Source organism: Carassius auratus, chromosome 45, assembly GCF_003368295.1.
Source record: "Carassius auratus strain Wakin chromosome 45, ASM336829v1, whole genome shotgun sequence".
In the NCBI taxonomy this organism is placed as follows: domain Eukaryota; kingdom Metazoa; phylum Chordata; class Actinopteri; order Cypriniformes; family Cyprinidae; genus Carassius; species Carassius auratus.
The window spans coordinates 10,583,685-10,599,724 of NC_039287.1; the positions used below are offsets into that span (position 1 = coordinate 10,583,685).

General features: G+C 37.5%; 2 protein-coding genes and 2 long non-coding RNA genes across 6 annotated transcripts in view; 3 read left to right on the plus strand and 1 right to left on the minus strand.

Moving 5' to 3' along the window:
* LOC113063237 (serine/threonine-protein kinase MRCK beta-like) overlaps positions 1 to 16,040 on the plus strand; it is a 492,601-nt gene that overhangs the window by 336,138 nt on the left and 140,423 nt on the right. The gene's annotated exons all lie outside the window — the stretch shown is intronic.
* On the minus strand, positions 2,680 to 5,645 carry LOC113063257 (uncharacterized). Of its 2 annotated transcripts, none has more exons than XR_003278651.1 (3): positions 5,401 to 5,645; positions 2,973 to 3,128; positions 2,680 to 2,819 (listed from the first exon to the last, which is right to left on the minus strand). It is a non-coding gene; the product is annotated as an uncharacterized LOC113063257 (long non-coding RNA). The 2 variants fall into 2 exon arrangements; XR_003278650.1 differs by having other exon boundaries at positions 2,973 to 3,131.
* Positions 4,511 to 4,928, plus strand: LOC113063258 (uncharacterized). Its single transcript, XR_003278652.1, has 3 exons — positions 4,511 to 4,544; positions 4,666 to 4,754; positions 4,891 to 4,928. It is a non-coding gene; the product is annotated as an uncharacterized LOC113063258 (long non-coding RNA).
* LOC113063242 (aurora kinase A-like) lies at positions 7,202 to 11,209 on the plus strand. 2 transcript variants are annotated; one of them, XM_026233491.1, is made up of 11 exons: positions 7,202 to 7,603; positions 8,102 to 8,386; positions 8,580 to 8,744; positions 8,889 to 9,056; positions 9,202 to 9,360; positions 9,462 to 9,556; positions 9,643 to 9,693; positions 9,788 to 10,163; positions 10,247 to 10,423; positions 10,544 to 10,632; positions 10,769 to 11,209. In XM_026233491.1, exons 1-11 carry the CDS (start codon positions 7,267 to 7,269, stop codon positions 10,775 to 10,777), a joined length of 1,911 nt encoding a protein of 636 aa, XP_026089276.1. In that variant the 5' UTR covers positions 7,202 to 7,266; the 3' UTR covers positions 10,778 to 11,209. The 2 variants fall into 2 exon arrangements, with proteins under 2 accessions (XP_026089276.1, XP_026089275.1); XM_026233490.1 differs by having other exon boundaries at positions 10,544 to 11,209.

The window sequence follows — 16,040 nt, forward strand, 5'->3', positions numbered from 1 at the left end:
ACCTGCATCATGCACATTGTCCCTGTGTGTGTGTGTGTGTGTTTGTGTGTGTGTGTGTGTGTGCGCGTGCGTATGTTGTGTGTGTGTGTGTGTGTGTTGTTGTGTTGTGTGTCAGATGACAAGCAGTGTTTTTACAGGACAGGTGCTCTCAAGCATCCCTGCTTTGTAACGAACAGAGAAGAGATGAGACTGCCAGAGGATCTGAGATTGGAGGAGAAGAGCGAGACTCACTCCATCTCCGACTGTTTATGAATTATACCTGGAATGTCTGTGTGGTTCATTGGATAGACTACAGGAGAAGCAGGTGGACACCTACCTTTGTTTCATTAACTATTCTTAAACTAGAAACATGAATTAATTGTGTAGGACAGTGTTTCTCAATTGGTTCTTCGTTGTAATGACAACAAAACAGTATCAAAACAAAAAATAATCAAAAGTTTTACTAAAATATTACAAACTACTTCAGTGAATTGGTCCAGTCAGAATGAGAGTCTGATAAGTATAATCCACACCACTCCAGCACAGATCAAGCATTGCTTATAAGTGAAAACTGTCCAAAACAAAATGACAATTCACTGTAAATCCCAACTCACCCATTTCACAAAATGTTTGTGTAGGGTGTACACACACACACACACACACTTATATACATTTATATATATATATATAATATATATATTTCATCCAAAACACATCCCATATTAGCTAGACATTTTTTTAAGCTCAAGACAACAAGTGTTGGATTTTTTATTTAAACTTTATTCAAAGTTATAAGCCTAATGTGTATGAATTCAGTGTTTTAACTCATAAGGTATTTTCCCCCAATATCCCGATGGTGGGATTTGATGTGTAAATAAAGTGATAAGATGCCAACTCAACTTTTTAATTTTATTATTGTGTTTAATGTATTAATGTTTTAAATAAACAGCTGAGTCAGTAGTTCTTTACCAATGAGGCTATATATAATATATATTATATATATATATATAATATATATATATTTATATATATATATATATATAATTATACATATACAAAATCCGAGTAATAGTTTAGAAACAAATATTGAGCTACATATTTTTCCACATATAATTTTATGTATTCATTTATTTGTTTGATATAATTGTAACTTAATGGGCCTAATAAAACGGAACACGCATACGTTGTTACGGATATTAATGTTATTATTCAAAAGGAACAGGTCACGCATTCCTATCGTTTATCCGCGTATGAGCCCAATGTGACGTCACATAACAATTAGAACGTGTCGCTTAGCTTAAAGGCTTTGAACTCACTTGCACATTTTGGTTGTTGAAGTTTCGGAGTAATCTGGTTATCAGAGTGAAAAAAAAAAAAACTGTGTTATCATGGGACTGTTTTCACGACTTGAAGAAAGCCCTGCAAAGTGGAGCGTGTAGACGCACCCCAAACCTGTGTGCTGCTCAAATACACGACCATCACGGCGGAAAACCAAGGGCATCCTCACCCTCTTGATGAGACCGCCTGGTGGTGCTGATGAGATAGTTGATAGGGAAAGGGAGGCAGGGAGACGAGAGAGAATTAAGAAGAGGTTTGTAGAGCTTTCTTAATCTCTTTTCGCCTAAGAACTGGAAAATACGACCTGGCTAAGTCTGAGAAAGTGTAACCGAAGTGAGGCTGGGTCGTTATCGGGGACTTACCGATGGTAAATCACATATGATGATAGAGGTTTTGTATTTCCTTCATCAGGGAAACTTTTGTTGTTCTTGTGTACAGATTTTTATAAGCAAAAATCTACAAAAGAAAAATAACTGGACCAGAAAAAGAAAAAAAAAAGATTATTCATCCCAAACATTTTAGAGTGAGAGCTTAAAGATCACAGTGAAATGACATTTTATTTTTTTAGACTATTACAGACAACCAAAACCAGAAAAGTCATTTTGTTACTTCAATAAAATAAATGTCAACTGAAATTAATTAAACAAAATATTAAAACAACGTTACCAGAGCAACATCTCTTATTTTCACATAGTTAACTTGATGTAAGTTACTAAAATAACTTAAACTGAAACTGAAATAAAATTGTATATAAATTATATAGACAATTTATTTAGGGTCATAACCAAAAAATAAATAGGTTTACATTGTCTGCAGAAATTGAATTGTTCAATACTTTTTAATTCTTCATATTTTTTAACTTATTGTTATTAATGTTTCCCTTTAGATCAGACTTCTCTACAACACATCCCTGTTGTAGAGATCCCATATCATCAAGAAGCTCATGCTTCTGAGGTCCTCCCAGCTTTAGAGAAACACCTGGAGCAGGATGTTCCTAAACCTCAGGGTGTCCCTCAATCTCCAGGCGTCCCTCAACCTCAGGGTGTCCCTCAATCTCAGGACGTCCCTCAACCTTCAGGGTGTCCCTCAATCTCAGGACGTCCCTCAACCTCAGGACATCCACACTCCAGTTGGTTTGACTGAAGAGGACATAGTGGAAGCGCTGGTCAGGGTAAATTTACTGCCAAACCAAACCAATCAGTACACACAGTACATTAACAAAACCAATCAGTACACACTTTTATTCAGAAACCAATCAATTTACATTGTTTGGAGATGTTTATTTCTTTCAAAAGACCCCTTGAAAAACTGCTGTAATCTGATTATACAATATTCTATAAATATTACTGGTTATTCCCTTCTTTTAGATCAGTCATCTCTACAGCACATTATAGAGATCTGTGATCTTCATGAAGCTCCAGTCTCTGAAGTCCTCATCGCTGAGGATCAGATGGAGCAGGACGTCCTCCAACATCAGGACGTCGATGCTCCAGTAAGTTCTGCTGAAGATGACAAAGCAGAACTGGTCAAGGGTAAGTTTACTGCCATAATCATAAACAATTATCACATTCACAATTTTTCAAAAGTGCCATAAATAAAAAATGTGACTAATTTGAGTAAGCCAATAGTGTATTCATATCAGACTGGATTCATACTATTGGTATTCCCCTCTGTAGACCAGTCTTCTCTACAGCAAATTGTAGAGATTCATGATCATGGAGAAGCTCCAGTCTCTGAAGTCCTCCCTGCTGCTGAGGATCAGCTGGAGCAGGGCGTCCTCCAACATCAGGACATCGATGCTCCAGTAAATTCTGCTGAAGATGGACAAAGCAGAACTGGTCAAGGGTAAGTTTACTGCCATAATCTATAAAAACAATTATCACATTCACAATTTTTTCTAAAGTGCCGTAAATAAAGATTTGACTAATTTGGGTAAGCAATAGTGTATTTCATATCAGGACTGGATTCATACTATTGGTAATTCCCCTCTGTAGACCAGTCTTCTCTACAGACAAATTGTAGAGATTCATGATCATGGAGAAGCTCCAGTCTCTGAAGTCCTCCCTGCTGCTGAGGAGGGCGTCCTCCCAACCTTCAGGACGTCCACACTCCAGCTAGCTCCTCTGAAGATGATGAAGCAGAGGAGCCGGGAGAACAGTAAGGATAATACATATTTGTGAAGTAGAAAATGTTATTGTAAATGATAAAATGCTTAAAAATGTATTTCATTCTACCTACATTTGTTTATCTTCTAATAGACCACATTTTCTGGCGATATGAATTTTGGCTCCAAGCTGGGTGAAGGAAGCAACAAGCCACATACATTGCAGGGACTCGCTGCAAGGATGGCCTTAAGGTTTATTTATTTATTTGTACTCCGATTATGAATGGAATGACCTCTGTGCAAATGCTTATTGTTAATTTCTTTGCTTTGTTGCTCAGGTGGCTGTGAAAATTGCTGAAAAGACTCCAAATATGCCATATTTAAGAGTGTGAGTAGCCTGCACTCTGTATATCATTGCTTCTCAGTAACTTTTCCATTTCTGAAATCTTAAATTCATGTTAATGTAACTTTGTCCTTTTAGCCTGGTCATCCCAAAACACCTTCCCATGGAGATCGCCTGACACTCATGGCTAATTAACGGGCCCCCCCTGTTCCACAGATAATTAAGCTGCTGGACTGGCAGATGATCCGGACCACTATGTCATGGTCTTGAGCGGGCCCGTGGCCAAGCATGAGCATGTTTAGTTTTGTTGAAGCTCCAACGAAGGCTCAATGAAGAGATGGCACGAAATGTTATGTCTCAGGTCATTCATGCCTCTAAGATTGCTGCGAGCGTGGAGTCTTCCATCAGAGATATAAAACTGGGAGAACCTCATAGTGAACCCGACACGTTGGGAGGTCAAGTTGATCGACTTCGGGTGCGGCACGCTCATGAAGGATTCTGCCTACGTGGCTTCAATGGTATGTTTGGCCAGCAGCGTGTTTAGCTCACTGAAACACATCCTGCTGTATAAATGCATTAAATATAAAATCTCTTCTTTCTAGGCACAGAAATTTTCTGTCCACCGGAGTTTGATGTCGACGGCAGGTACCATGCAAAGCCGGCGACAGTTTGGTCATTGGGGATCCTGCTGTTTGTGATGGTGTGCGGGTATTTTCCAGAAGACAAAGACCTGCACATGATCAGTAAAGAACGTTCAGTCCAACCCTGACCTGTCAAAAGGTGAGATCTTCCTCATAGAACGAAGACTGACAATTTGAGCTCTAATCATAAAAAATATACAATCTACATATAAAACAGTGTCAAGTTAACAATCAGACACCCCACTCATCTTTTTGAACAGAGTGCTGCCAGATGATTTGCTCTTGCCTGCAGCATGATCCACAGCAGAGACTTATTCTGGAGGAGATGCTGCTTCATGACTGGTTTATGGTACTAAGAGTCTAAGATTTGCTCAATGTTTTTCTTCTCTTCTTCTTCTTCTTCATACAATCATTTTAAACATTTAAAAGTCAAGTTTGCTCTAAATGTAAGGTATTTTGATTAATAACACTGATTTATGTTTCAGGTTCTGTAAGACATGGGAAACAACCAAAAACGACTCCCTGTCAGGACCACTGTGTTGTTTCTGTCTCCAGTCAGCTTTGTGTCCAGCAGACTGACATGAGTGGCCTTTCCATCCCTTGAAGCAGCATTATTTATATTTATCATTTGTTTTAGTTATTTGTATTGAGTATTAAGAATCATTTTTATGAGAAAAAAGTATTAAAATATTAAGTATAAATAATACATTTGTCTTAAGATATTGTCATGGTTGGTAAAACCGTCGTCTCTGTTGATCACTATTGCGTGGAGTTTTTGTTGTGTCTCTCGTCTGCACTGATCCTTTCAAACGGGCGTCTCTGTTCATCAGCTTCAGCTGCCACTCATTATCTGCTCCCTATTTATTGCCCTGTCTTTCGGTTTGTTTGACAGATTGTTGTTTGAAGCTCCCTGTTACATGCCTGGTTTCTCGTCCCTGTTTCTGGCTGTCTTCACTACGTTGGATCACAGCTCTTCTGGAGCCCCATCCACTCACCTCTCCACCGGATCACTCATCTCAGTTCCTGCATCACGCTCTCCTGCGGTCTCATCTCACCGTTACTTCCTGGCCACGTGTGACTTCATCTCTCTCCATCCTGTTCCTGCTGGTTATCTTCTGTTAATTTGTTTATCTACTCATTAAAACTACATTCACTTGCATTTGCTTCATTGCCCTTCCTATCTTTACAGATAGTTATGCACTAGGCTATGTGTTCCTAGAGTGTCTATAAACTGGACCTCTTTCTTTCTCCTGCTGACTGCTGGAATGTATTATTATTTTGGAAAGCTGTGAATTTAAAAATAATAACATAAAAATCCATAAGACAAAAGTTAGAGTGAAAACTAATATTAAATGATATACTTCACACAAAATACGACCCATGTTTGACTTATTTATTTTTTATATACAGTAGCCTACAGCCCAAAAGTTTGGACATGCGTTCTCATTCAATGAGTTTTCTTTATTTACATGACTATGGAAATTCTAGAGTCACAGCGAAGGCATCAAGGGCTATTTGACCAAGAAGGAGAGTGATGGGGTGCTGCGCCAGATGACCTGGCCTCCACAGTCCAATCGAGATGGTTTAGGGGTGAGCTGAGCAGACGGACAAGCAGTGTTTTTACAGGACAGGTGCTCTCAAGCATCACTGCTTTGTAACGAACAGAGAAGAGATGAGACTGCCAGAGGATCTGAGATTGGAGAAGAAGAGCAAAAGCAAGGTCACTCCATCTCCGACTGTTTATGAATTATACCCAGAGTCTGGAATGATCTGTGTGGTTCATTGGATAGACTACAGGAGAAGCAGGTGGACACCTACCTTTGTTTCATTAACTATTCTTAAACTAGAAACATGAATTAATTTTGTAGGACAGTGTTTCTCAATTGGTTCTTCGTTGCAATGACAACGACACAGTATCAAAACAAAAAATAAACAAAAATTTTACTAAAATATTACAAACTACTACAGTGAATTGGTCCAGTCAGAATGAGAGTCTGATAAGTATAATCCACACCACTCCAGCACAGATCAAGCTTATAAGTGAAAACTGTCCAAAACAGCAACTGTTTGTGGATTTGATTTTGAGAAGACAATACACTGTAAATCCCAACTCACCCATTTCACAAAATTTTTGTGTGGGGTGTACACACATGCACACACACACACACACACACACACACACACTTTTATATATATATATATATATATATATATATATATATATATATATATATATATATAATATATATATTAATCCAAAAACACATCCCATATTAGCTAGACATTTTTTAAGCTCAAGACAACAAGTGTTGATTTTTTAGTTAACTTTATTCAAATGTATAAAGCCTAATGTGTATGTATTCAGTGTTTTTAACTCATAAGGTATTTTCCCCAAATATCCCGAGGTGGAATTGATGTGTAAATAAAGTGATAAGATCACAACTCAACTTTTTAATTTTTATTATTGTGTTTAATGTATTAATGTTTTAAATAAACAGCTGAATCAGGTATCTTTACCAATATATGTTTACATATACAAACATCCGAGTAATAGTTTAGAAACAAATATTGTTTACATTTTAGCTACATATTTTTCCACATATAATTTGTATGTATTCATTTATTTATTTTATATAATTGTAACCTAATGGCCACGCATACGTTGTTATGTTATGGATATGTTTTTATTCAAAAGGAACAGGTCACGCATTCCTATCGTTTCATCCGCGTATGAGCCCCTGTGACGTCACACAACAATTAGAACGTGTCGCTTATCTTAAAGGCTTTGAACTCACTTGCACATTTTGTTGGTTGAAGTTTCGGAGTAATCGGTTTTTCAGAGTGGAAAAAACTGTGTTATCATGGGACTGTTTTCACGACTGAAGAAAGCCTGCAAAGTGGAGCGTGTAGACGCACCCCAAACCTGTGTGCTGCTCAAATACACGACCATCACGGCGGAAAACCACGGGCATCCTCACCCTCTTGATGAGACGCCTGGTGGTGCTGATGAGATCGTTGATAGGGAAAGGGAGGCAGGGAGACGAGAGAGAATTAAGAAGAGGTTTTGTAGAGCTTTTCTTAATCTCTTTCGCCTAAGAACTGGAAAATACGACCTGGCTAAGTCTGAGAAAGTGTACCGAAGTGAGGCGGGGTCGTATCGGGGACTTACCGATGGTAAAATCACATATGATGATAGAGGTTTGTATTTCTTTCACTAGGGAAACTTTTGTTGTTCTTGTGTACAGATTTTTATAAGCAAAAACCTACAAAAGAAAAATAACTGGACCAGAAAAAGAAAAAAAAGATTATCATCCCAAACATTTTAGAGTGAGAGCTTAAGGATCACAAGTGAAATGACATTTTATTTTTTTTAGACTATTACAGACAACCAAAACCAGAAAAGTCATTTTTGTTACTTCAAATAAAATAAATGTCAACTGAAATTAATTAAAACAAATATTTAAAACAATGTTACCAGAGCAACATCTCTTATTTTCACTTAGTTAACTTGATGTAAGTTACTAAAATAACTTAAACTGAAACTGAAATAAAATTGTATATAAATTATAGAGACAAATTTATTTAGGTGTCATAACCAAAAATAAATAGGTTTACATTGTCTACAGAAATTGAATTGTTCAATACTTTTTAATTCTTCATAATTTTTAACTTATGTTATTAATGTTTCCTCTTTAGATCAGACTTCTCTACAACACATCCCTGTTGTAGAGATCCATGATCATCAAGAAGCTCATGCTTCTGAGGTCCTCCCAGCTTTAGAGAAACACCTGGAGCAGGATGTTCCTAAACCTCAGGGTGTCCCTCAATCTCAGGACGTCCCTCAACCTCAGGGTGTCCCTCAATCTCAGGACGTCCCTCAACCTCAGGGTGTCCCTCAATCTCAGGACATCCCTCAACCTCAGGAAATCCACACTCCAGTCGGTTTGACTGAAGAGGACATAGTGGAAGCGCTGGTCAAGGGTAAATTTACTGCCAAACCAAACCAATCAGTACACACAGTACATTAACAAACCAATCAGTACACACTTTTATTTAGAAACCAATCAATTTACATTGTTTGGAGATGTTTATTTCTTTCAAAAGACCCCTTGAAAAACTGCTGTAATCTGATTATACAATATTCTATAAATATTACTGGTATTCCCTTCTTTAGATCAGTCATCTCCACAGCACATTATAGACATCTGTGATCTTCATGAAGCTCCAGTCTCTGAAGTCCTCATCGCTGAGGATCAGATGGAGCAGGACGTCCTCCAACATCAGGACGTCGATGCTCCAGTAAGTTCTGCTGAAGATGACAAAGCAGAACTGGTCAAGGGTAAGTTTACTGCCATAATCTATAAAACAATTATCACATTCACAATTTTTCAAAAGTGCCATAAATAAAAATGTGACTAATTTGAGTAAGCAATAGTGTATTCATATCAGACTGGATTCATACTATTGGTGTTCCCCTCTGTAGACCAGATTTCTCTACAGCAAATTGTAGAGATTCATGATCATGGAGAAGCTCCAGTCTCTGAAGTCCTCCCTGCTGCTGAGGATCAGCTTGAGCAGGGCGTCCTCCAACATCAGGACATCGATGCTCCAGTAAATTCTGCTGAAGATGACAAAGCAGAACTGGTCAAGGGTAAGTTTACTGCCATAATCTATAAAACAATTATCACATTCACAATTTTTTCTAAAGTGCCGTAAATAAAGATTTGACTAATTTGAGTAAGCAATAGTGTATTCATATCAGACTGGATTCATACTATTGGTATTCCCCTCTGTAGACCAGTCTTCTCTACAACAAATTGTAGAGATTCATGATCATGGAGAAGCTCCAGTCTCTGAAGTCCTCCCTGCTGCTGAGGAGGGCGTCCTCCAACCTCAGGACGTCCACACTCCAGCTAGCTCCTCTGAAGATGATGAAGCAGAGGAGCCGGAGAACAGTAAGGATAATACATATTTGTGAAGTAGAAAATGTTATTGTAAATGATAAAATGCTAAAAAATGTATTTCATTCTACCTACATTTGTTTATCTTCTAATAGACCACATTTTCTGGCGATATGAATTTGGCTCCAAGCTGGGTGAAGGAAGCAACAGCCACATACATGCAGGGACTCGCTGCAAGGATGGCCTTAAGGTTTATTTATTTATTTTTACTCCGATTTATGAATGGAATGACCTCTGTGCAAATGCTTATTGTTAATTCTTTGCCTTGTTGCTCAGGTGGCTGTGAAAATTGCTGAAAAGACTCCAAATATGCCATATTTAAGAGTTGTGAGTAGCCTGCACTCTGTATATCATTGCTTCTCAGTTACTGTTTCCATTTCTGAAATCTTAAATTCATGTTAATGTAACTTTGTCCTTTTAGCCTGGTCATCCCAAACACCTTCCCATGGAGATCGGCCTGACACTCATGGCTAATAAGGGCCCCCGTGTTCCACAGATAATTAAGCTGCTGGACTGGCAGGATGACCCGGACCACTATGTCATGGTCTTTGAGCGGCCCGTGCCAAGCATGAGCATGTTTAGTTTTGTGAAGCTCCAACGAAGGCTCAATGAAGAGATGGCACGAAATGTTATGTCTCAGGTCATTCATGCCTCTAAGATTTGCTGCGAGCGTGGAGTCTTCCATCGAGATATAAAACTGGAGAACCTCATAGTGAACCCCGACACGTTGGAGGTCAAGTTGATCGACTTCGGGTGCGGCACGCTCATGAAGGATTCTGCCTACGTGGCCTTCAATGGTATGTTTGCCAGCAGCGTCTTTAGCTCACTGAAACACATCCTGCTGTATAAATGCATTAAATATAAAATCTCTTCTTTCTAGGCACAGAAATTTTCTGTCCACCGGAGTTTGATGTCGACGGAAGGTACCATGCAAAGCCGGCGACAGTTTGGTCATTAGGGATCCTGCTGTTTGTGATGGTGTGCGGGTATTTTCCAGAAGACAAAGACCTGCACATGATCAGTAAGAACGTTCAGTCCAACCCTGACCTGTCAAAAGGTGAGATCTTCATCATAGAACGAAGACTGACAATTTGAGCTCTAATCATAAAAATATACAATCTACATATAAAACAGTGTCAAGTTAACAATCAGACACCCCACTCATCTTTTTGAACAGAGTGCTGCCAGATGATTTGCTCTTGCCTGCAGCATGATCCACAGCAGAGACTTATTCTGGAGGAGATGCTGCTTCATGACTGGTTTATGGTACTAAGAGTCTAAGATTTGCTAAATGTTTTTCTTCTCTTCTTCTTCTTCTTCATACAATCATTTTAAACATTTAAAAGTCAAGTTTGCTCTAAATGTAATGTATTTTGATTAATAACACTGATTTATGTTTCAGGTTCTGTAAGACATGGGAAACAACCAAAAACGACTCCCTGTCAGGACCACTGTGTTGTTTTCTGTCTCCAGTCAGCTTTGTGTCCAGCAGACTGACATGAGTGGCCTTTCCATCCCTTGAAGCAGCATTATTTATATTTATCATTTGTTTTAGTTATTTGTATTGAGTATTAAGAATCATTTTTATGAGAAAAAAGTATTAAAATATTAAGTATAAATAATACATTTGTCTTAAGATATTGTCACGGTTGGTAAAACCGTCGTCTCTGTTGATCACTATGTGCGTGGAGTTTTTGTTGTGTCTCTCGTCTGCACTGATCCTTTCAAACGGGCGTCTCTGTTCATCAGCCTCAGCTGCCACTCATTATCTGCTCCCTATTTATTGCCCTGTCTTTCGGTTTGTTTGACAGATTGTTGTTTGAAGCTCCCTGTTACATGCCTGGTTTCTTGTCCCTGTTTCTGGCTGTCTTCACTACGTTGGATCACAGCTCTTCTGGAGCCCCATCCACTCACCTCTCCACCGGATCACTCATCTCAGTTCCTACATCACGCTCTCCTGCGGTCTCATCTCACCGTTACTTCCTGGCCACGTGTGACTTCATCTCTCTCCATCCTGTTCCTGCTGGTTATCTTCTGTTAATTTGTTTATCTACTCATTAAAACTACATTCACTTGCATTTGCTTCATTGCCCTTCCTATCTTTACAGGTAGTTATGCACTAGGCTATGTGTTCCTAGAGTGTCTGTAAACTGGACCTCTTTCTTTCTCCTGCTGACTGCTGTAATGTATTATTATTTTGGAAAGCTGTGGATTTAAAAATAATAACATAAAAATCCATAAGACAAAAGTTAGAGTGAAAACTAATATTAAATGATGTACTTCACACAAAATACGACCCATGTTTGACTTATTTATTTTTTATATACAGTACAGACCAAAAGTTTGGACATGCGTTCTCATTCGATGAGTTTTCTTTATTTACATGACTATGGAAATTCTAGAGTCACATCGAAGGCATCAAGGGCTATTTGACCAAGAAGGAGAGTGATGGGGTGCTGCGCCAGATGACCTGGCCTCCACAGTCCAATCGAGATGGTTTAGGGGTGAGCTGTATATGTTACGGCATTCAAATGAGAGTTCTCCTCGCTTTTCTCATGGAGTGTCTTTCAGTGAAAGGGTAAAATCTATATATTGAATATGTATCAAATAATGTTCTTTGACTCGTCTTTTGGAGAAACATCACAGCCAAACACTACAGTAGTTTCCAATGAATTAAATGGATTTAAAATTAAATAAAATGTATTGTTAAAAAATATGGAGCCCTGCACGTGACATGCAAGAAAAAATAAATTGTGCGCACGATTTATTAATTCGTTCCCTCAATGTACTAAAACGTGCACACGATTCCCTCTATTTACTAGTAAGTTAAATCGTGCGCACAATTTATAAATCGAGTGAATGCAATAGTAATCGTGTGCACGTTTTAGTACATTGAGGAAACAAATAAAAAAAAAATCATGCACACTGTTTAGCCTGATATTTTTTTCCTGCATGTCATGTGCGGGGCTCCGTAAAAAAAAAAAATACTTTTGATTTTTAATTATAGAGCTCGGGCGTAGACGTCATGGAATGGTGCATTGTGGGTAACGGCGGCCATTTTAGAGGCATCGCAAAGCAGGTTTGTAATAAGATAATAGCCAGTCTCCAGAAAAAGTTATAGAACGTGACAAAAAAAGTTGCCTATACCTATACGGACAAACTTAATAATGAAGCCAAACAACGCTACTTAAAAAAAAAAAGAGGTTGTAGGCGGAATCGATCCCTATGAACACATGAAAGTTTACCAAGCCTCAGTTTCCCTGATAATTTATCCTACCGGGTCTGTGGAGTGAGCGCTTACACCTCCGATCAATTTAAAAATGTCACTTTCACTTTTTAAAAAGTCACTGGAGGCTCACCTGCAGATCATAAATGGATCTGCAAATTAAACGTGGAGAAAACAATCTTTTTCACTAAGGAAATGTTAACATTAACCAAGCATCAGTGGTGACACACACACACACACACACTTATCAGATTCTGCGAGCTATGAAGCTTGTCTATGCGGGTTTGTTACACTTCAGGAGTAATTACTCACCTATCATACTTGCAAAAATTCACTGTTTTCCTCCGGTAGTTCTGTAATCCGGTATAATATTGACGAACATTCACCTCAGACACAACCCACCATTCACCAAAACAAGACGCTTAACTTCCTATTTTGAAGTTCGTTCCAGTTTTTTTATTTATTTTTTTAAACAAGTTGTTCAAATTTGTCAAATACAGTCAGCACAAAAATATCAAAAAGCAAATTAAGTTCAGGATTGGGTCAAAAGAAAATGTTTAAACAAAAAATACAGACACTAAACTGACTCCCTTACTGGCCAAAAACTAGATAAAACGTAATGTGTTTGTGTCTGAGTTTGTGTGTGTGTGTATGTGCGAGAGAGAGAGAGACCATACACAACATGTCTCACCATAACTATGTATTATAATACTATCGAAGGTAGTATTTCCCTCCGTACAGTGGCGACCCAAGCCATCTGACGCCTCTTGGTGATTTCAGACACCTTGTGTTTTTTTTCCACGTAGGAAAATGTTGAAAACTAATATGATTCACGAGGCGTTTGCCCTGTCGATCATGAAACCGATTACAGCAGTTCACAATACAGCAATACTGAACCATTTTCCAAAAATAATCAAAATTAATGACCAAATGACCAACGTTACCTAATGCCTACTATACAGTACATCTACTTCTGTACCGCGATTCCCACAATGCATTGCGACGTGACGCAACGATCCCGACCTCTATAAACAAGCCTGAAATACACATGGACTCTTATTTTGAAATGTCGCGGACTGTTCCTTCAGATGAGGTGATAAAATATACATAAAAATATGCTTACAACGGTCTTAAATATATTATATAAATGTCATAACTTAGTGTCATAAACTCGAGTTGACGAGCAACAGCTTGTCATAAAATTTCGCTATCCATTGATTGAGAATCACATTAAAGCAGTCTAAAGCGCCACCTTGTGACACAGAAACGTGCAGCGCTCTTTTTTTATAAAATCATAGCCTTTTAGCCAGCTTAAGATCGAACTGTCTATGATCGAACCCTCACTCGGAATTTACCTGAGAGAGAAGCATAAATATTATATTAGTATACAAATATAATAATACAAGAATTTGAGACTAACCCTGAAAAATTTAACGTGACCGTGATTTCCAAACATTTGTTTCTAGCTGTTGCTTTTTAGCATTATATTTACATTCCTTTGACCAGCAGAGGGCTCTGGAGCGCTTTGAAACGAAGATGTATCGTCTTCAACCCTGTAAAAGTTTGAGTGAAAGGCAACCGTTTGTGTGAAAAGGTGATACATTTGAGAATTGTTGATCCCAAATCATTTCAGACTTTTAACCAGCGAAAAGTTGCTTGGAAATGAAATATAACGGACTCGGACGGGAGACAGGTTGACAACATCAACGATGCTAGTTACAGGTAACGTTAACTGTTAAGTTAAAATGTACAGAAGTAAGTTACATAGCGACATATGAGTTTAAAACTCTTAATAGAGAACCTAACTTAGCTATTTTGCCGTTGGTTAAGCCGGTGATCCTCACGGTTAGTCGTGTTTAGTGTTTGATGCATTGAAATAGTGTTGTTAGTGACTGTTTCATTAGGACGCTTGTTTCAATTAATTTCTTAAGTTATTGATAACTTAAATACTTAAAAATAATCTAATATAGCATCCTTAACTGCTTAAACTTAATCATAGGTCAAAAACAGCATAATTTTAACTCATAAAATGTCATCAAAAAGGTTAAATGTATAAAAACACAGTTATAACACTGTTATTACTATATAACGTGATGACGTAATCACATGTAATACGTCAGGATGGCCGAGCGGTCTAAGGCGCTGCGCTCAAGCTGGGGAACAATAGTCCGTCAAAGACGGGGAAGAAGGGAAGAAAAGAGGGAAGGAAGAAAAAGAGAAGGGGAAGAAGAGAAAGAAAAAATGAAGAAAAGAAAGGGTGAAATTTGATGTTCAAAGACGGATCTTCCTTAGCATGCGCGCAGTGATACATCTTCCGGTTTCTTCTTGCGGTAAATTCGCGCATTTATATTACACTGTTTTCTATTGCAGGTGCTCCCCTCGACGCGGGTTCGAATCCAGCTAAAGACAACTTTTTGTTTTATTGTTAATTGCTTTAAATAAATGAAGTTTCAAGGTTAATTAAATGTATATATGTGCTTGTTTGATATTTTTTTATTACATTTTAATACACCAATGGAAATGTGTTTTGTTATTATTAGTTATTTAGTAGTTGTTGTATTATTTTTGTTATTAAGCATGTTATTATGTGTAGTTGTATTCATATTTATTTTAAGCATGTTATTAGTTGTGATTTTATTGATATTAAATCAGATTTTTTTTAAGGTTACATTCATTCAAGACACCTTTAAATCTGTCATTTTTAATTAAAAAAGGATGCAAAAATAGTCATTATTATGCTTAAAAATGTCTGTGACAAATGACAAAGTGCAAATTATCTTTTTATAGGAATACGTTCTATTGTTGCAGTGTACTGATGAAATGTTTACTAAAGTACAAATAAAAAGCAATCATTCTCTTTTTTTTTTTTTTTACAATTATGCCAACATAACAGTAATGAATATTAAACAAATTAAATTTATATAAGTTTTCAAAAAAAAAATTTAAAAGGGAAATAAAAGGAAAATAAATGTAGAAATCAAAACACATTTCTCAATTTGTTTTTTTATTTATTTTACAATTATGCTAATAGAAAAGTAATGAATATTAAATGAAGTTTTCAAACAATAAATTAAAAAGGTAAAAGTAAAAGTTAAATAGGATTAAAAAAGCAAGTTAAATAAAATAATGTTAGACACAAATATTAACAATAGTGAACTATATTTAAACAACTATATACACACAACAATAAATAAAAATATATAGTGTATACATTATTTGGGAGAAGGTTCTCCGGATTTACTCTAACCACTTTTCTTTTGTAATGTTCTCAGTCTGTGGACAGTATATACACCTTGCCCCTGTACTGGCTATGTCCCGTTGCACTGGTTTTGAATTTTCCACACTTCCTGCAAGTGTTTGCCTTGTAGGGTCTCTTGGGCATGGTTTGTGGAGCTGGTTGTGAATTGGTGCTCTGCAAAATAGGCTGTAACAGTGGCATCCTATGGAC

Excerpts from the sequence above, each read along its gene's own strand:
- LOC113063242 (XM_026233490.1), top strand. The coding sequence starts at position 7,267 with ATGGGACTGTTTTCACGACTGAAGAAAGCCTGCAAAGTGGAGCGTGTA. Across the intron at positions 8,387-8,579 it reads AGTGGAAGCGCTGGTCAAGG|ATCAGTCATCTCCACAGCAC; the intron begins GTAAATTTACTG and ends TCCCTTCTTTAG. Across the intron at positions 9,557-9,642 it reads GCTGCAAGGATGGCCTTAAG|GTGGCTGTGAAAATTGCTGA; the intron begins GTTTATTTATTT and ends CTTGTTGCTCAG.